Genomic DNA, 21,453 nt, shown 5'->3' on the forward strand with positions numbered 1-21,453 from the left:
TATGATGTGTAAAACTTAAAAAATTAAGATAAATTTTACTTGTCACATTGAGCAATTACAAATAAAATATAATACCCAGGGTTGGCATGATTTCTTTATTTCTCTTCCCTTCCCCCCCACCCCGGTTGTCTGTTCTCTCTGTCTGTTTGCTGCGTCGTCTTTGTTGCCTTCTGTTGTTGTCAGCGGCACGGGAATCTGTGTTTATTTTTGTTGCGTCATCTTGTGTGTCAGCTCTCTGTGTGGGCAGTGCCATTCCTGGGCAGGCTGCACTTTCTTTCGCACTGGGCGGCTCTCCTTACAGGGCGCACTCCTTGTGCGTGGGGCTCCCCTACGCGGGGGACACCTCTGCATGGCAGGGCACTCCTTGCTATGCGGGGGACACCTCTGCATGGCAGGGCACTCCTTGTGTGCATCAGCACTGCACATGGGCCAGCTCCACACGGGTAAAGGAGGCCCGGGGTTTGAACCACAGACCTCCCATGTGGTAGGCGGACGCCCTAACCACTGGGCCAAGTCTGCCACCTATAAGTTGTTTTATAATATGTGATTGTCATTTACAGTTAGTCAACTTATGATCACTTAGTTACTTATGCATTTTTCCTCTAATCGGGAAGGTAACAAAGTTTAGTGAATTCTAAATGAGTATATTCCATAAGAATCTGTCCTTTTTTCTCTTCTTTTCTCCCTATACTCTATCCTGGGCAATCTTTAACAGCCATGTGGCTTCAGCTGTCACATATGAAGATGGCTTCTGTTTAGTCAGCCAAAGGGGTGCTGATGCATAGTACCAGAAATCTGCTGGTTTTTATAAAGGGTATTTATTTGGGGTAAAAGCTTACAGTTATGAGCCGCTGAAGAGTCCAACTCAACGTTACTTCTTTACCAAACTCTGTTGCCACATGTTGAAGCAAGATGACGGTGACGTCTGCAAGGGTTCAGCCTTCCTCTTCCCTCTTAAGGCTCCATGGATCCAGCTTCTTCCTATCTCAGCTGTAGGTGGCATAGCTGGCATTTCCCAGGGTTGATTTTTTCCTAGACTCAGCTGCGCCACTCTCTTCACAAGGCCGGCTGTAAACTACCAGGCAAATGGCTTATGTCTCTTCCTGGGGCTGCAGGATCAAAGCTGATGAAGTTCTCTCCTTGGTATCGATGGAGCTTCTCTCTTCCCATGTGTATCTTCTGTGTGTCTTCTTGTGTGAGAGTCTGTTTAATCAGCCCACCAAGGGAGCAAGGACTCAACCATGCACTCCCTAAAGAAGCCGTCGAATCAAAGCCCTAATCTTGATTTAATCAGTTAAATGTAAAGCCTTTGAATTTAAATCAAGCAAAGAGTATCATGCCCAGAGGAACAGACCATTTTACAAACATAATCAGTGTCTCTTCTTGGAATTCATAAATAATACCAAACTGCCACAACTCCTAAATCTCCATCTCTAGCCGTGGCTTCAGTTTGGAGTTTCAGACTCATATTTCCAACTACCTTTTGATCTTCTTCACCTGGATGGCCTACCAGCATGGCAAACTCAATATGTCCTCAGAATGAACTCCTTTATTGCAAACCTGTCATCCCTGTTTCTTGTGATGGCTCTGTTAATGTTAAAGGCAAATGGACACAAGCCAGTTCATCCCTGTATCTTGAGCTCTCTGTGAAAACACTTGGCCAAGTCCTTTCACTTCTATCTCTATCTTTCTCGTGTCCATTACCCTCCCCGTTCCACTCTGGCTCTGCTCCCCCATTCCCCTCACGCTTTCTAAAACCCCATCCTCTGTATCAGACTTTAATTTATTTTCCATTACAATTATGTTCTATCTAGTCTTCCCCAATTCTTTTTCTAGCCCCTTTCACAAATTCTTTTGACACTCTGTTCAGTTATCCTAGCTGAAGGATGACAGTGGGCTCACTGTTATTCTTTCATGTCCAACTTCCTCTGCCTAATTTTCAAGATTTCACCCTATTTCCTCAAATTACCTTTGGTAATTTGTACAATTTGTACAATTAATAGTTAAGTTACAGGGCAGACCATTATAAAAGTGCCTCAGTGTTGCTTAATTATTTCCTTTATTTGTTATGCTCATTTATATCATTTCTCTGCTCACGCTGTTTGCCTTCCCTTCTTCCCTTCACCTTTCCAAAGCACGTCTATCCTTTAAGACAGAGCTTCTTAACTTTTTTTGTTCCACGGACCCCTGTGCCAGTGAGGTGAAAACCGTGGACCCCTTACTAAATCCACACTATATATATATATATATATATATATTTTTTTTTTTTTAAGATTTATGTATTTATTTTTTCTATCTCTCCCCTTCCCACCCCACCCCCCACCCTAGTTGTCTGTTCTCTGTGTCTGTTTTGCTGTGTGTTCTTCTTTGTCCGCTTCTGTTGTTGTCAGTGGCATGGGAATCTGTGTTTCTTTTTGTTGCGTCATCTTGTCGCATCAACTCTCCGTGTGTGTGGCGTCATTCCTGGGCAGGCTGCACTTTCTTTCGCGCTGGGTGGCTCTCCTTACGGAGCGCACTCCTTGTGCGTGGGGCTCCCCTGTGTGGGGCTCCCATGCACGGCACGGCATTCCTTGCACGCATCAGTGCTGTGCGCGGGCCAGCTCCTCATGGGTCAAGGAGGCCCAGGGTTTGAACCATGGACCTCCCATGTGGTAGACAGATGCCCTAACCACTGGACCAAGTCCGCTTCCCCACGCTATATATTATTTAATAAATATGTCAAACCCGCACCAGCACATCCCCACAAGAATAATGTTTTCTTGAATTTCAGTTCAAACTCATGAACTCCTTGCTAAGAATCCTTGCTTTAAGGTAAGCTCGGTCCTATGTATAGTGCAAAAGCCTTATCCTATATTTTATCCCGCATTTATAATTCTTTTTTTCAGAATTCTTTCTGTATTTATTATTTGTACTACTCAGTTTATCATTTATTTTGTGTATGCCTGGGTTTTGTTTTTTTTTCCTCAAATTAGTTAGCAAGTACTTTTAGAACAGGTACCATAGTGACCCTTTTTATAATGTGTTGTGGTGGGTATTTCATAAGTATTTTTTAATGCTAACTAATGACTTAAAGACTAATAAAGTGATCAAACTGATGCAATCAGGTATAGAATAAATTGAGTTATTGGTTGCTTAACCAAGAGATTAAGAGAAAATAAATTGAATTTACCAAAAGTATTGTAAACAAGGATATGTGAGAGTCTTCTGCATATTTAAAACAAACAATACAAGGACAGCAATTTTGTAGTCTTTTTTTACACAAATTTATACAAAATATACCAGGAAAACAATTCCACCAGTTAAGCAGTAGAGCTTGAATATTATTTTAAAACTGTAAAAGCTATGTTATCGTTAAGGAATTTTAAATTTTGAGAATCCAGATCATAGCTGAAGGTAGCTTTGTTTAAATGTGAATACTTGGAAGCGGTTGTAGCTCAACTGATAGAGCGTCCACCTGCCATATGGAGGGTCCAGGGTTCTGTCCCCCTGGGCCTCCCTGACGTGTGTGGAGCTGGCCCATGCACAGTGCTGCTGTGTGCAAGGAGTGCCGTGCCACACAGGGGTGTCGCCCATGTAGGGGTGCCCCACGTGCAAGGAGTGCGCCCTGCAAGGAGAGCCACCCCACACACAAAAAGCGCAGCCTGCGCGGGAGTGGTGCCGCACACACGGAATGCTGACACAGCAAGATGCGCAACAACAAAAAAAGTGGGCCACACAGAGCAGCCAGAAGCAGGGAATCAGCAGAACGGAAAAGAGAAAAGAGAAGCCAGGAGAAGCTTCCATGTGCATTGCCATATGACAGAAAAGCCAAGGACCAAGGATTGCCCAAAGCCAGCCCCAGAGCACCTCAGTCCTCTGGGAGAAAGCATTGCCGTGATGATACCTTGATTTTGGACTTCTCCTAGACTCAACTGTGAGCCAATAAATCTCTAATATTTAAGCAAAAAAAACACAACAACATGGTTTCCTAGTGCCGCATGACAAGAATATAAGCGGACACAAATGGGAACTGTATGGCTCAGTGGTTGAGTGCTGGTTTCCCACATACGGGGTCCAGGGTTCAATCTCTGGCCCTGGAAACTTAAAAAAAACAAACAACAAACCGCTATTACAAGCAGACACAGAAGAACACACAGCGAATTGACATAGAGAGCAGACAATGGGGGAGAAAGGGAGAGAAATAAATAAAATAAATCTTTTGAATGAATGAATGAATGAGAATGCTGGTTTTAAAAAATAGTAACTTCCTGGGGAGCTGATGGTGGCTGAGTGGTATCTTAAAAAAATAATAATAGCTTCCCGATTTCATGACTTACATAAATACCTTATATGTTTTCCAAAATCCAAATGGGGAGAGTCCTCAGTGCATGGCATTAGTAACTACATACAGCTTCACTGTACTATAATTAAAGCACACAGTTATTTGTATAAACTAATGGCCCTCCCAGATCTTTGCAAATTTCCAACACAACTTCTTGTAGGGGGTTGGCTCTTTTTGGTGCCAGATTTTCTATGGCATTCTGTTCTTTCTGGGTCTGCTTAGGTTCTCCCTTTGCTCCTTAAGGTCTCTAGTCATACAGAGCTTTTCTGTATTTGTGGGACTTTTATTCCTGCCAGAGCAGTCTTGCCTTGCAACCTTCTAATTTATGCAGCATTCTCATTTTGTAGCCACCAGCATTTAGCTGCAATTCTGGATAGGTTTCTAGTTTGCTGGGTTACACTGATGCTTTTTATTTTATCATTTTTACATTTATCATAATGAACTGCTGCCTCTCCTGGGACTGGTATTAACAAGTTAATTGAGTTGGCTATTGAGGACTCCTTTCTTCAATTAGCGTAACTGTTTAAGACTTTTTATTACTACCTTTTTTTAAAATTTCACTTGGAATTCAAAAATAGGAAACAAAACTGCTCTAGTAGAAGGTTGTGGTAAAAGCTACTTATTTGTCCTCCTTTCATTTCATCATCTTCCAACTCCAAAATGATGGCAAAATCCCTCAGCTTTTGTTTATCTTGAAATGTCTTAATCTTGCCCTCTTTTTTTTTTTTTTTTTAAGATTATTTATTTTTCTCCCTTCTCCTCCTCCCACCCTGCTGTTTTTGCTGTCTGTGTTGTCTTCTCTTCTCGTTTTCTCTCCTCCAGGATTTACCGGGATTCGATCCTGGAGACCTCTGATGTGGAGAGAGGTTCCCTGTCAGTTGCGCCACCTCAGTTCCTGGTCTCTGCTGCACTTCACTTTGACTCTCCCCTGATCCCTCTTGATGCATCATCATTTTGCTGCGTGACTCACTTGCACGGGCACTGGCTCACCACATGGGCACTTGTGTGGGCACTGGCTCACCGCGCAGGCACACTTTCTCTTCTTCTTCTTCACCAGAAGGCCCCAGGGATCGAACCCAGGTCCTCCCATATGATAGGCAGATGCTCTTATCGCTTGAGCCACATCCGCTTCCCTTGCCCTCATTTTTGAAAGATAGTTTTGCCAGATAAACATTTCTTGGTTGGCAACTTTTTACTTTCAGCCTTTAAATTGTCACTGCCTTCTTGCCTCCATGGATTCCCATGAGAAATCGACACTTAATCTTATTGAGGCTCCCTTGTATGTCACACGTTCCGTCTCTCTTGCAGCTTCCAGAATTCTCTATATTTGGTATTTGACAATTTGATATTATGCCTATTTGGGCTTATTATTGTTTTTGGAGTTCTTTTAGGATCTTGGATATGTATATTCATATCTTTCACTGTATGTCAGAAGTTTTCACCCTTCCTTTGAGTATTCTTTCTGTTCCCTTCTCTATTTTTCCTTCTTTTGGGATTCCCATAGTGCATATATTGGTACACTTGATGATGTCCCACAGGTACCTCAGACTTCATTTACTTTTCTTCATTCTTCTTTTGCTCCTCAGACTGGATTTCATTTGTCTTATCTTCAAGTTCTCTGATATTTCATTCTGCCAGCTCCAGTATGCTATTGTAACTCTCTAAGGAAGTTTTAATTAGTAGTTTGTTCTTCAGCTCTGGCTTGGTTACTTTACATAATTTCTATCTCTCTAGTCATGTTCTCTTTGTGTTTAGCTATTATATTCCTCATTTAATTCTTTGTCAATGTTTTCCTTTATCTTTTTGGACATATTTAGGACCAGGTTTTTTTGTTTTGTTTTGTTTTTTAAAGTCTTTTTATGTCCTGAGTCTGGTCTGGCTCATTTTTGGTTATCTAATGCTTTAATATTCTCCTTCGCCTGGGCCCTCATTTCCTGTTTCTTTGTTTGCTTTATAATATTTGGTTGAAATCTGGACATTTTGATGTTTTACTGTGTTATCACTGGCATTTACTCTGAGGTGTCTGTTTGCATCTAGCTAGTGCTATGACCCAGCTTTCCTAGAATGTCAGGAGGTTAAAAGAAAATCCCTTTCCCAGTCTTTGCAGATTGACCTGTGTAAGTACTCTCTGTCAGGGACTTGCCATAAAATGAGAATTCGTTGATTATCTCCATAAACAGATAGCAGAGACTTAGCTTGAGGCCAAAGCATAGGGGCCTCCTGTATCCCTTCTGCGCATGGGTCTAGTCTTGAGCCATGTGCACATGGCCCTAGGAATTCCATGGTTTACTCAGTTCTGAATGTCCCCTCTTCCCTAGGAACAGTTTCTTCATGGTCCCAGGCACTGCACTGTAGGTTCTACAGCCAGCAAGGTCTTGCCCCAGGCAGCGTGACTTGACTGCTCTCCCGCAGCATTCTGCAGGAGAGCTCTGCTAACTGCTTTCTACACGCAGGCGTGTTCTGGTCGGTGTGTTACTGAAGCCACCACCAGACAGATTGGGCCACACTGCATGCACGAGGGTTGCTGTGTTCCTTCTGGAGCCAGGACCACGACTCACACTGCGAGTGCAGCTGGCTGTGTACAGGGCTGGGAGAAGGTAGAGGCGGGGCCTGCCCGAGCCCCTTGAGAGCCCACTGCTTTTAAGGATCCTTTTTCTGGGTTCAGTGCTCAGTCTGTTACTGCAGTCTTTTCACTGTTTTCTGGAGTTTTGAGAACGATGTTTCAGTCAGTTCTTGCTGGTTTTTCAAAGCTTCTGTGGGAGGTCAGAGGCCTAAAGGGTCTTTCTTTGCTATCTTAATCAGGGCGGGCAGTAATTTTTTATTTATGAAGTTAAAACTACTCTTCTTAAAACATTAATCACATGTATTTTCCAGTAGCTTCCCATCACTTTTAGTGAAATATCCAAAGTCCTAATTGGGGCTTATATTATTTGGTGCCTGGCCTTTTTTTTTTTTTCAATGTTTCGTGGTAACATATACATAAAACATTGACTTTCCCTTTTTTTTTTTTTTTTTTTACAATTTTTAAGTGTACAATTCAGTGGTATTAACCATCCCTAACAGAATTCTGCCTCTGAATTGCTTATTCTGTTACTTCATTTAATTGGAAACCTCATATTTGCCCTTCTGTATCTGATTTATTTCACTTAGCATAAAGTTTTCAGGATTCGTCCATATTACAGCACGTATCAGAACTTCATTCTTTTTTCTGAGTCTAATATTCCATTGGGTATATATACCACATTTTGTTTATCCCTTCATGTGTTGATGGACACTTAGGTTGTTTTCACCTTTTGGCTATTGTGACTAATGCTGTGAACATGGGTGTACCTTTGAATATGTATCTACAAGTGGAATGGCTGAGTCATATGATAAGTCTTAACTTTTTGAGGGCCTATCAGACCGATTTATTTTTGCCCTTGCTCGTTCTATTCCAGTTATACTGGCCTACTTGTAATAATTTCAGCCTGCCCGGCTCGTTTCAGCCTTGCGCTCATTCTTCCCCCTGCTTGGTATGCTCTTCCCTCACTATTTGCATTGTTTGCCACCCCCTTCATTTAAGTCTCTGCTCATGTTAGTCTTAGAGGGAACTTCCCTGACCAATTTTCTAGAATACCATCCCATCATTCTCTATATCCATACTAAATTTTTTTCATACTGCTTATCACTATTTAATATTATGTTATGTTCATTGACTATTTTTTAAAGATTTATTTTTTATTTATCCCCCCCCCAATTGTCTGCTCTCCGTGTCCATTCGCTGTGTGTTCTTCTGTGACTGCTTCTATCCTTATCAGTAGCACCAGGAATCTGTGTTTCTTTTTGTTGCATCATCATGTTGTGTCAGTTTTCCATGTGGGCAGTGCCATTCCTGGGCAGGCTGCACTTTCTTTTGCACTGGGCGGCTCTCCTTAAGAGGTGCGCTCCTTGCGCGTGGGGCTCCCCTACTCGGGGACACCCCTGCATGGCATGGCACTCCTTGCACACATCAGCACTGCTCATGGGCCAGCTCCACGCTGGTCATGGAGGCCCGGGGTTTGAACTGCAGGCCTCTCATCTGGTAGGCAGACGCCCTGTCCATTGGGCCAAGTCCGCGTCCCTGTTTATTGACTGTTTACCTCACTAGACTATATTCCATGATAAATGAAAGCAGGAGACTTTGTCTCTTTTGTATATTATTTTAGCTCCAGCACCTTTCAGATATAGTAAGTGCTCAAGAAGTATTTGTTAAATGGGTGGGATGGCATAGGGTAGAGGAATAGAGAAGAATTTCTCCTTCATTCCTTTTTTTTAAATTGCATTGTGATTTTTATTAATAGTTACTATTAGCCTTATAATCTCTATATAATCCATATAGCATAATTGTAGCCTTTCTGCTTTAATCATAAATCTTTTTATCTAAGCAATTTGGGTGGAAGTCCTTTGAATCTCTAGGGAAAACGTTACTACACACGTATGTCTTCAACTCTGTAATACTGGAGATTAAATTTCCTGGATTCATATTCTAGGCCCTCCAAAGTATGAGATTGTGTCTTAAATCTCATAGACTCTGCCTAACACAATATCTGGATTTTAATTAATGTTACACTAACTTTTAAGCATTACTCTTTAATATCGCCATTGGTAAACACAAAACTGATCATTGCTGCTAAGTATATTTACATTTTTTTGATAATTGTTCACCAGATAGCATCAGGGCTCTAATTTTATTTGAATTCATTTCTTTTAAAAATATAGAAGTATCTGTATATTACTATTGTTTTTTATTTCAACTGAAATTGTTTACAGTTAACGTTTTTTTCTTTCATTTTTAATTTTTAACTTTAGAATGGAGGCATGCTTTATTCTTTGCTGCAAAAATTTCCCTAGTCATTTTTTTATTTATTTGTTTCATTGTCTTTTTTTAAATTTTTTCTTTGAGGTACGTGAGCATTGAACCCAGGACCTCGTATATGGGAAAAACCAGCGTTCAACCACTGAGCTACACCAACTCCCCCAAGTTGGTTTTTTCATTTGTTTTGTTTTCAGGAGGTACTAGAAATTGGACCCGGGACCTTATACATGGGAAGCAGGTGCTCAGCCACTGGAGCTACATCCGCTCCCCTCCTTTATTCTTTGCACAGGAAATTCTGAAGTTACCAGATGGCTGAAAAGGCCTGAAATAACTTTTTTTGAACTGAAATTCTTTTCAGTAAGAGTTCAGAGGTTTTGTTTTTTTATTTTTATCCTTAGATAAGAAATTATCATGTAATTCACCATCATTTTCTCAATTAACCACAAATACATTAATTGCATTGTTAAATTAGTACCTTCTTATAGGTTATTGTTCGAGGTCTGCTGCATAACCTTTCCTTGGCAACTAGTGACAAGGAAATGATTTTGGTTTACCTTATATTAAGTATTCTTAAACCCATCATGCTGGTCTCCCTATTACCAGCCTCAAGTCCCAAAGAAGGAATTTAGGTCTGTCTTGAGTCAGGAAAAATAGAGACATATATAATGTTTACCAAAAATTTTGCTTCTTATAAAGAGGAGTAGGCCCAAGGCACCTAAGAAAATGTGATTTTTTAAAAAATGAGTCAGATTTTAAATGTTTTCTAGTCTCTCAGAGATGAAACCTTTGAGTTATTTCTTCACTAATTGGTTGAATATAAATTTTTAAAGCTAGCATGTCATTTATCTTTAATTATTGAATTACTGTTTGATAACTTAATACTGATCCATCGACTTTATTTTTTTTTAACATTTATTTATTTATTTACCTCCCCCCCTTTGTGGCTTGCTTGCTCTCTGCTCTCTGTGTCCATTCGCTGCGCATGCTCTTGTGTCTCCTTGTCTCCCTTTGTTTTGTCATCTTGCTGCGCCAGCTCTCCATAGGCGTGGGCTGTCAGCTCTCTGCTGTTGGAGGCCATCAGCTCTCTGCAGGCGCAGACCAGCTTGCCTTCACAAGGAGGCCTTGGGACATGAACCCAGGGCCTCCCATATAGTAGCCGGGAGCCCAACTGACTGAGCCAAAGGCGCTTCCCCATTGACTTTAGTACATTAGGAAATTGGAGAAATAAAGGATTTTGAGACTTACTGGTAATCTTGAGCATTCCACTTGACCAAAACTTTGTTTTCGTCATAACTCCTGTGAATTTTTTAAATTACCTTTAACACATTTCATTTATCATTTACTATTTTCCCAGAGGATATAAGTTACTTGATACAATTTATTTGGGGCCTCTCTTCTATCTTCACACGTATTAATACCAGTTCTTTAGGTTGGAATGGAGTCATGTTAGGCTACCAAACAGTTTTCTGAACTATATATTGTTATATAATCTGAGGGAAAAATGACTTTCTAACAGTTTGCCAGGGTTGTAATACAACTAACTACCACAGGCTGAGTGGCTTAAGTAACAGAAATTCATTGTCTCACAGTCTTGGAGGCTGGAAATCCAAATTCAAGGTATCATCAGGCCATGCTTTCTCTGAATTCTGCCTCAGTCATGTAGTGATCTTTCTCCTTTTGTCATCTTCTCTCTCCTGCCTTGTCCAAATGTCCCTTGCTTGTACGGACTCCAGTCACATGGGATTAAGGCTCGTCCTGATGCAGTTGGGCCTCATCTTAATAGCATCACAGAGCAGGAATAAGGACTTACACGTCTTGCTGGGTGATGTGACTCAATCCAAATCATTCCTTCTGATCTGAAGGGGACTAGTCATACCCTGATTTTTCATTTACCCCTTTTTAAATTTAAATCACTGATGTTAAATGAGTTGGGAGTTGACCTTCTAAATTGTGCCTGTCCACATTGGTGTCATTCAGAGACAGTGGCAAGTGGGTGTTTGACTTGGGTAGTTTCCCTGTCTGATGTAAAACTGATGTTCTAAGATGAGCTACTGGTGGATAGAAACCTCCCACGGAGCAGAAGAAAACTCACTCAATCTTGATTATCAGTATGAATTAAGATAATGAATATGGGGCCTCAGGGTCCTTTTGATCTTTGGAATTCAAAGTAGAAGCAACTGGCTTGCCACAGCCACATGGTCATAGCAAGGTTGCTTTTTGATCCTTCAATGTTGGCTTTTTCTGTCTTTGTGAAGCAGAATTTACCAGGCCCTGGATTGTTCACCTCTTTCTAAATATCAGTGTAGAATGTCTTTATCTTACCTATAAAATACTAATTTTATTAGAATAATTTAAGTATAAGTCAGAGTAGACAGGACTCAGAGATCTGTTGTATAAGCTGTTTTATTCATTCATGGACTTTTTTTGTCATTATTGTTGTTACAGGCCATGGTTGCTTGTTATCCAGGCAATGGAACAGGTTATGTGCGCCATGTTGATAATCCAAATGGAGATGGAAGATGTGTGACATGTATATATTATCTTAATAAAGACTGGGATGCCAAGGTATGCAACTTAACCGAGCATTTATTTTTTTCTCTTAACAGGTTTTTGAGGTATTTATCACAGGTATTTTTCTCACAAGTACTAAGATTCATATTCTTTGTAGGAGAGACTGTCCTTAACATGTGGAACAGTTAAAAATTTCTCTTGGGTTTTTTTTACCTGAGATTTGTCTCACTGGGGTCTTTGTAAAGCAAAATAAGTACTAATGAATCCCCCAAAAAAGTGCTTTGCCTTATTTTCAGATATTGACGCCTTTATCTAAAATTTAACTATTATTAATTTTTAATGTGATTATTTTATAATTTCTTTTGGGGAAAATTATGTATAAATAATTTTCATGGGTATTGCTACTTCTACATTTTATTCTTTACATTGTTGAGATGTTATCTGGCATCGAGTTGCATGATTGAATATTGGGTGGAGGCAGGATTCCTTCTTTTCCTGTCTAGTACAGAAAAACTAAAAGTTTATCAGTACTGACAGAACATGTAAAAACAATCAGATGTATAGTATATTTAACCTTTTAAAATATATGTAAATATATTTCCTTAATATTCACCAGAATTGAACTTAAATTTAAATGATTTTTTAAAATATGTCATCTATTATTATTTTGGAGGTTGTACAGACTGACTTTTGGTTGATTTTTTAAAAATCTTTCTTTATATACTTTTTGTTGAAGTAGAACATTCAAGTAGAAGAGTGAACACAGTGTACAACTCAGTGAATTTTCACAACATGAACACACCTGTCTAAGAAGGGTGATTTTTTAAAAAATTAAATAACCTTTAAAACACTATCCACCCTTTATTATGTACATAAATTGAAACCATTCAAGTCTTCAATGTGCAACAACCTAGTCCTACACTAAAAGTTGTTTTAAATATAGGATATGCTCATAATGCTCCAATAAATGTCTCAATACAATGCTGATATAAAGAATTTCCACTAATTCAAGTTCAAAAAGGAGGTAAGTTTTACAGTTAAGTAGATTTTAAGACTTTATACAACAGATAACTATGGTTCTTCTGTTATAGCTTTCAAAGTTTGAAATAGATAAAATTAGTAATTCACCTTGAGCCCAAGGCACAAAACAGATGGGCGTGGCTTTGGTTAAAACTTAAAAACAGACTTGCAAGACATGGCCTGTATGAGAAGAAAAAGACCTCAAGAAAACAGCGAAAAGAACGCAAGAACAGAATGAAGAAAGTCAGGGGGACTGCAAAGGCCAATGTTGGTGCTGGCAAAAAATAAGCCGGAGATTGGATAACAGAAGGAGTAAAGATTCTTCAGTGACTCGATTGGTGATTTTGCAGATTTTTCACCAGAGGATTAATAAAACTATAAAAATTTTGATATGTTTGGTTGTTTGAAATACATTTGAAATTTACTGGAAATGTCAGTCTGCTGTTATGGCAGATTTAGATTGATGCTCAGGGTTCACCTATTGTCCCATTAAACATTCAGTGAAAACTTAGGAAAAAAAAACAAAAAAACTGATTTTTCCCCCTGGTTTTGTGAAAGCTAGAAATATGTTTGATCAACTCCTAACTTCTAGATTTTGTTAGGCTCTTTCTAGGTTACTCTTAGTCATTAACATATACTTTATTTAAATTAGTACATAGGCGGGAAAAAGTCTAGAATTTTTATAGGTAGCTTTGACTCTGCAAGAGGGTACAAATCAGCAGATTGAAAATTACAATTGATTGTGCCAGGTTTCTGATAGACTGCTATGGGAGCACATAGGAGGGCCACCTAATATAGAGGTCAGGGAAGGTGTCCCAGAAGAAGATTGGAAACTTCAACTATCTGTTTCTCTTTACACATTTTCAGCAGATCACCTGTGATATTCCCAATGATTGTAGTCAAAGGAAAGGGGGCAGAAAATTTTTAAAAAGATGACATGTTCTCAGTTGCAATCTAGGGGTTCTTTGGATGTTTACATGATTACCTTGGGCATCACTCTGAATAACATTGAAACATGATGAAGGCTGGCAAGGGTACCAAGTAGCTTGAATTTAAATATACTTGAGGATGAACTTGGTAAACAGTTTCTCTAACTCTTGATTCTAGATAAAGGATCAACCACCATGATACCTTTATTAGGTATTAAAGTTCCTTTCGATTTTAAGGGTCTGCCTCTTGAGAGTTTAATTATTCAAAAGTAAATTGCTTCTTCATTGGTTGGGTTTTTCCTCCCTTTAATCTTTACCAGATTATAAATGCCATGAAAACAGGCTGTGTCTGTATTATTCCCTGCCCTAAACCGAGGGCCTACCAGTTGCTCGGTCAATATTGGAATGAATAAGTGAATCCATCTTAATTCCAAATAGAGAATGATATATTGATGATGGGTAAATGATTTATGGGTGGAATAAAGTTTTCTTAATAGGTAGGTAGCAGCGTGTCAGGCCAAACCTGGAAAAGGGAAAACTACAGTTTCTAAAAGCATAATTGGTGATGGTGATGGTGATGATAAAGATAAGTGATGACAGTTTCCACTGATACATGGAATTCTTTAAATAAGAAATGTTCACTGATTTTCCAAACTCTAAAACACCATTGTAGGACTTTTGAATTCAAACAATATTCATCTGTTCTATCAAGTATTTACAAAAATTCCTAAAACAAAAAGTGAATTTTTCCTTTCATTAGTGCATTAGCTTAACATCTCAATTCAATACCTTCTTGTCTTGTTACGATATATTTATGAATAATCCAGTTTACAGTTTTGATTAATTGAAATTGTCTTTTTTTCCCCCTACATTTGATTTTGTATCATTTTTCATTACTCATAGTTACGTTTCTCACCCTTTTCTTAGGTAAGTGGAGGTATACTTCGAATTTTTCCGGAAGGCAAAGCCCAGTTTGCTGACATTGAACCCAAATTTGATAGACTGCTGTTTTTCTGGTCTGACCGTCGCAACCCTCATGAAGTACAACCAGCATATGCTACAAGGTAGTATTCCTTTTAAGAAAAAATTGGTTAAGAACTTGGTAGGACAGGAGGGGCTAGGATAAATTGCAAAGTTTTATGACGACTATCTTTCTGTTCTTCATATACTTTTAAAAAGTACTGAGGGAGGCTAAAGGGATTAAGTAATGTGGAAAAATATAGATACAGAGTAGAAAGGAAAGAGGTAATCCGAGAATAGAAATGAAGACAAAAAATAGAAGAAAAGTAGCAGAAAGGTTACCATGTGTGGGAATTAATGTTTAGTCCTTTAGCATTAATAATAAGCATCTGTTTCATTATACTTTTTTTTTCCTACAAGGTGTAGTATTGCAAGTTAAGACTATTAAAACAGTTGATATTCCAGACTTTATGAAAATAAATATTTGTAGATAAAACTGTACTAGTTTACCTTTTTTTTGAAATTATTATATGAAGGACTTTGAACATTATGGTAGTGAATCACTGGCATTCAGTGCTGTATCTGGCTTAGGAAACACAGTGAGAAGAGATACGGTGACGAGATGAGATGCATGCTTTTAGATAGGCTGGGAGAAGAGTTCACTTTTAACAATGATGCTGGAGAGATGGGCCACCCTTGGAGGGGCTAAATGAAGACTTTGTTGTCAGCTCTCCTTTTTTTTCTTCCTCCTTCCTTCTGAGCCATGTTGCTTTGAACCCTGGTTTACATCGCGAGTAGCATGCTGAGCAGTATGTACCAGAGATCATAAGGAGTCAGGAACAGAGACCAGGAGATCCCGTCATGACATAATATGCCCCTGCTCTCCCATGTCACCTGTCAGCATCCCACTGTCCCTTGAGAACTCTGATGCTGCTTTAAAACTTTTCTGCCCTAGATGCCTCATAGACATGCCTTTTTATGGTGTCTTGGAGTGTGGTTTGGTTGAAGAAATAATGAACATCTGGGGTAGTAAATAAATGCCAAATGACTATGGAGGCTAAGTGCTATAGGAGTTCAGAGGAGAGAGAAAGAGGTGTTCATCGGGAGTAGACTGGGAAAGTGTCACCGTGAAGCCAGAAGTTAAGCTAAACCTAGAATGATGAGAAGGAGACAATAGTTTTCGCAAAGCCCAAAAATAAAAAGGCAACATTGTTTAAGTTGTGGTGCAGAGCCCTATGTGAAGAAAAGGCTTCTTGAAATAGATCAATGGGCCCTAAGGATAGAAAGATAGAATGACATAGAGTAATTTATAGGTGTTTCCTGATAAGGGTTTAGGGGAGTTGATACAGATATTAGAACTGACTACTAAGTAACCAAAGGTTTTTGGGGCATGGACAAACGAGATTTAAAACCATACACTTGTACCCCTTTTCTATTACCAAGGTCACCAAAGAAAGTGGAATAGGCTACATGGCAAGAAAAAAGGTGGTAGAATTCTGGAAAGAGCAGACAGGGTTTAGAAATGGGGAGATCTAGACTTCGATCTTAGCTTTATCACTCAGCAGCTGAGTGATTTCTGGGTCTTAATTTTCCCTGTTGTCCAAACTCCAAAACTCTGTGACACTACACTACATTTGACTCTCTACTTCAAAATATGCTACATGATTTAATTCTATAGCATTTACTTGTTGTTCATGATCAGTGTTGCTTTTTTCCCCATGATCAGTGGCCAAGATGTGCAAGATATTTTAGCTGACTGCTATGTTGTCTTCTACTAGGGAAATGATTTGTAGCATGTTTTTCTTCCTGTGTGTGTGTATATTTTCCCCATTATGGGTACCAAAAGTAGTAAACTGTGTGCTTTGTAATATTTTAATAAACCAAAGTTGCCTTATTTGTGGAATGAGATTTCCAAATAAATGAAATTTTCATAAAAATTAAATTTAGCTAAATGTTAAGCTTCAAGACACAGTATGATTATTTTGATGAAAATCCTAAAAAAATTCTTAGCATAATTTATCTTTCTTGATGATTCAAGGTTAACGTTGTAAATGTCCACATTAATCTTTGCTATAATATAGCGATATCAGAGACTATCCAGACTTTATGCCCTTCATTTCACTTAGGGGCCCCAGACTGTTGTGCCTTGAGCACTTTATGTTTTCCTCTTCTCCTCTCTTAGTATTTTTCCTATTGATAGTGGTCTTTTCCTGTGACAGCCATCCTTTAACTTCTTATTGTCTGCGGCTGATCTGTTGTGGACTTGCAAAAAAGATAGCCAAGTATGTTAAATTAGGTTATTAAAAAGTCATAAAAACTTACCAACTTTGCAGCATCAATTTTGACCACTCCTGGCTCTCTACTTATATTCTTTAGAGATGACGTTACTAGAAAAGTGAGTTGTTACTATACTCATTTATCCTTTGATACAATTCCAATTTAGGCATAATTTTGGCATTACAATTTTTAATATACCATTGCAACACCATACCACTTTTACCCCACATTGTGATCATTCTTACCCTATTTTAAATTTTCTTTTAGGTACGCAATAACTGTTTGGTATTTTGATGCAGATGAGAGAGCACGAGCTAAAGTAAAATATCTAACAGGTAATTATCATTTTGGGCCAGGTATATTGGAAAAAGAAAAATACCCTGCTATCATGTGGTACTTTCTATCAACTTAAGCATAGTCTTTAGTAATGCCATGAATACTTACTCCTTGTTTTGTCACATTTCTTAACTCCTTCACTTAAAAGTGGACTTCTCTTAAGTCATCTTCATTTTTATCTTTAACCAACAAAATTATCCAAAGAATAGAAAAGTTTGAGGCAAACAAGTCTATGTAAATTATTCAAATACAAGCAGAGTTTTCCTGTGATGATTCTTTTTAATCACAAGGATATTTAATTCTTGGTAACTGATCTCTGGCTTCCTCTTATTTTCCCCTTAGGAGTAAGTTAATATCCTTTCCCTTTTAAACTTACATGCTCTAAAGAGTATCTCAGGTCTTCCATGTTGAATGTGGGCATGAGAAAATTAATACAAAATAGATGAATTGAAATGCCAAGATTGGAAAATCAGACAGGCATGTAGATTCCATATGGTGTACATAGGTCAACACATTTGTGTACTAAAGCTGAAGCTCCTTCAGTATGCCACCCCTTAGTTTTGACCTGTTTCTCCTAGAGTAGTGGGTCTTAGTTTTCCATCTGATGGACCACTTACCTGTCTTTTTCTTTAACCCTACCTTATATCTCCAGAAGTCTGCTCATATTCATAGTTCTGATTAACTAGCTGTGTTTTCATGAGCCATTGATAATCCCACATCAACCTTTTATAGAAATACAAAAATTGGATGTACATGCATTTATTTTCTGTGCATTTTTAAAAACCATTATTTGTGGCAGAAGCCCAGTAGTGTGCTGTCAGTGAAGCTCACACTTTTACAATTTTTTAGTAATTCAAATTGCTTTTAAAATAAAAAAGGAGACAAAAATCATTCTCTCTGTATAGAGAATGGTTTTTGGCTTTTGAAAGTTTACTAATTCTAAGTAACACATTCATCATAATAGAATGCTGAGGATAGCATTTGGAAGTATAAGAGTGATAGTTCTCAGATGATGTTTGCTAAGATGAAATATTGCTTATAATGTTAGAGGAATTAAATGGGAAGCAGTAGCAGAGGCTGTCTGTTCCTTAATGAATCATTTATTTCTCCCCCTCTGCAGGTGAAAAAGGTGTGAGGACTGAACTCAATAAACCTTCTGATTCAATCAGTAAAGATGTTTTATAGAGCCTTTTATCCAGCAATACCCCACTTCTTCACCTACAATAATTGTTGATGCTGTTTGTTAACTTGTGAATATGAATAAATGGGATAAAGAAAAATAGACAACCAGGTGGCATTTTAATAAGGAAACAAACAACTTTTTTTGTGTTGCGTCAAACAGAAGATCTTGACTGCTATGGCTTTGTACTGCATGATTGTACTGCAGATCTGTGATTGCTTATGGGAAGGATGTAAGCTATCAGCTGAAAATGGTATTTACATCTGGACATGAAATAAGTGCCCTATGTAGAATTTTTCATTCTTATATTTTACCAGATCTGTCAGCTGAGTTCATTTTATTTCTCCCTTTTTTATATAGTCAAGCTTGAATTTGGGGTAATTTTTGTATGATTAGGTACAATTTATCAAAAATAAATTGAGAAAAATTACAGTGTTATTCCCCAAAATAGCATCAATCTATTTTTGTAAACCTCTTCATACTATTAAATTTTGCCCTAAAAGACCTCTTAGAATGATTATTGCCAGTGACTGATGATTAATTTCTTTTTACTTAAAAGTAAGAAAAGGAGCACTTTAATTATCAACTGAAATATCTGATTGTTTTGTTGTCATATATTACACTAATTTGAACTCTTTGAAGATTGCTGCTGTTATTTTTAGGACAGTTATTAACAAAACATAACTAAAAAATGTCACTACTATAAATAAATTAATCTTTAGTTCATGTTTTACAAGAAAAAAAAATACACAGAAGGATTTATCATTTGGGTTAAAATTTTTCTTTTAATCAAAGTGACAGGCACTCAGTGAACTTGAAATTAGTCTTAGCACGAAGTTCCTAAAATAAAGGGCTTTCTTAGGCTTTCAGGTGTCTCCTATAGATTTAGAAGTTAATGTCTCCCTTTTCTAAGGCTTTTCCTTTTGCTTCTCTTCAAGATGATTGTACTTCCAAATCTGCTCTTACATTTTTTCCCCTACTATTGTGACCTGTCTATAGATGAGAACCTTGTTTCTGTTGAATAGTATCAAGCATTAAAACTAAAATGTGTCATTACAGGCTTAATGTTTAGTGACTTAATACTGTTGAGTCATTCCCTAAACGTGACGCTGGCCTTTTATCAGTACTGTGTTTAGTTTAAAAAAAAAAAATCAAAAATGAAACAAAAAGCAAAACCAGATGCTTTTATTATGTTTTGAAGGTTTTCTTCTTTACCTGTTAGAAAAAGAGGGACTATTACAAAATCACACAAGACCTCCCAGACTTCTGTAATTTAAAGAATGATTTGGGATGGATGTCTTAGACTTCATTTTCCTAGGCTCTTTAACAAAGCCCAGAGGGTGTCCTTATTTTACATGAATTATGGGTAAAAGACCTTGCCCACAGAAGTTTTCTATCTGTATCCTTGATCATCTTTGCCAAAATAATATGTGTACAGAAATATTTCTGTATATTTCAACTTACGACAAGATTTAGCATCTCTACAGCTTGTATTCACTTAGAGAACTTTCCTATGAAAGCTCAGTAATTTTCATTAAAAGATTGCTGTTATTCATGCAAAACATGAAAAAATTGTTTAGTGGAATTGACTGTGGATTTAGCGTGGGATTAAATATTCAGTATTGTGATTGCATTTAGAATTTGCAGGAGGAAATTATAGTGTATTATTTTTCTTGCCCATATTCAGTTTTGTTCCACTTCCTCTCCTTCGTTCCAGATAATAAAACTTAACATCTCTACAGTAAGTGCCTCTGCCAGCCTGACCCAGGAGAGCAAGTTGTCTTTGCTATGTGGTATGCAGTGCAGTGCAATGCATTGCATTAGGCCACACCTCAAAAGTGCTATCGTTTTTAGATTTAGTAGGTATTGTATTAAGTTGATGGAAGGTTTGTTTGATTTTCAAGATGTATAGCAACAGCCTTTTAATTTGGGAGCCCTCATGTTTTTCAAATGTGTACTTCATTTGTGCAATGTATCAGATTCTATCTGTGGGTTGTGCTTAACAGACAGGTCTTAAGTAGTGTATTTTTTTTTTTTAATTTATGTAACTGCTTGGAGATCATTGTGAAAGGGTAAAGAAATCAAAATAGCCATTTCTTTAATAATCATTTAAAATCTATTCATTTAATGTTAGAGGGACCGTTAACTTGTCATCAATTAGGACTCTTATTTAAAACAAAATTTAAAACATTTGTGACCTATATGTGTTTAATCCTGGTTAAAGATAAAGCTTCATAATGCTGTTTTTATTCAACACATTAACAAGCTGTAAAACAAAGACCTTTCTCAATAGCAGGCAAAGAATTTCAGGATTCTTATACAGATAGCCTATAAAGTCATGTAATTTGAAAAGCAGTGTTTCATTATGAAAGAGCTCTCAAGTTGCTTGTAAAGCTAATCTAATTAAAAAGAAGTATAAATGTTCTTGAAAAAAATATGGTTATTTCCAGCTGTCTTTTTTTATTTTTAAAACGTTTACTTATCATTAGCTTTCTTAACAGGCCTTGTTTCGTCAGATTATGTGCTTTTCTATTACCCCTCTCTGGCTTAGTCCAGAACATTTGGTATTAGTTTTTATGAATAATAAGAGTAAACATAGGGGTCCCAACAATTTTAAAAACATCCTGGAGGTAATTGGATTGTCAGTGGGAGCTATGAGCTCTGTGTCTAGATGCTCGACAAATGGGATTTTAAAAATTACTTTTAACACTCACAGTTATTGAGTATATCTATCATCCTTCTGCTGTGAAAGGAAGGGGAATTAAGCATTTATCTTTGTCATAGTTGTTCTATCATGCGTGTGCAAGAAAGTTTAATCTGTAGTCAATGACTATAAAACAGAGGAGTCTTATGTAAGATGAGAGCAATATAAATGTTTATCCCTTATTTTAAACGTTCAGTGTGGTGATCTTGTTATTTTCAGGCCTACCTTAGGGATCTGGAGAATGGTACTGAAATATAGTTGGGAGTATTACAGTAAGAGGCAGATGAGTTAGAGAATAAAACTGATCAAAATAGGTTGTGTAATAAAAAAGAATACCAACAGAATGGCAAACCTCTGTTTAGTTCTGGCTCAGCCACTTAA

At 37.8% G+C, this 21,453-nt stretch overlaps 1 protein-coding gene across 2 annotated transcripts in view; it reads left to right on the forward strand.

Moving 5' to 3' along the window:
• Window positions 1-21,453, forward strand: part of EGLN1 (egl-9 family hypoxia inducible factor 1) — a 91,134-nt gene that overhangs the window by 57,424 nt on the left and 12,257 nt on the right. The window contains exons 2-5 of one of the 2 annotated variants that reach the window (XM_058309541.2): window positions 11,601-11,720; window positions 14,543-14,679; window positions 17,120-17,187; window positions 18,309-20,803. In XM_058309541.2, the coding sequence (XP_058165524.1) occupies window positions 11,601-11,720; window positions 14,543-14,679; window positions 17,120-17,187; window positions 18,309-18,373 (390 nt within the window). In that variant the 3' untranslated portion in view covers window positions 18,374-20,803. Of the gene's footprint in view, window positions 1-11,600; window positions 11,721-14,542; window positions 14,680-17,119; window positions 17,188-18,308; window positions 20,804-21,453 lie in introns of those variants that run through there. The other variant, XM_058309540.2, reaches the window with a different exon arrangement.

The sequence above is a fragment of the Dasypus novemcinctus genome, chromosome 13 (assembly GCF_030445035.2).
Source record: "Dasypus novemcinctus isolate mDasNov1 chromosome 13, mDasNov1.1.hap2, whole genome shotgun sequence".
Lineage (NCBI taxonomy): Eukaryota > Metazoa > Chordata > Mammalia > Cingulata > Dasypodidae > Dasypus > Dasypus novemcinctus.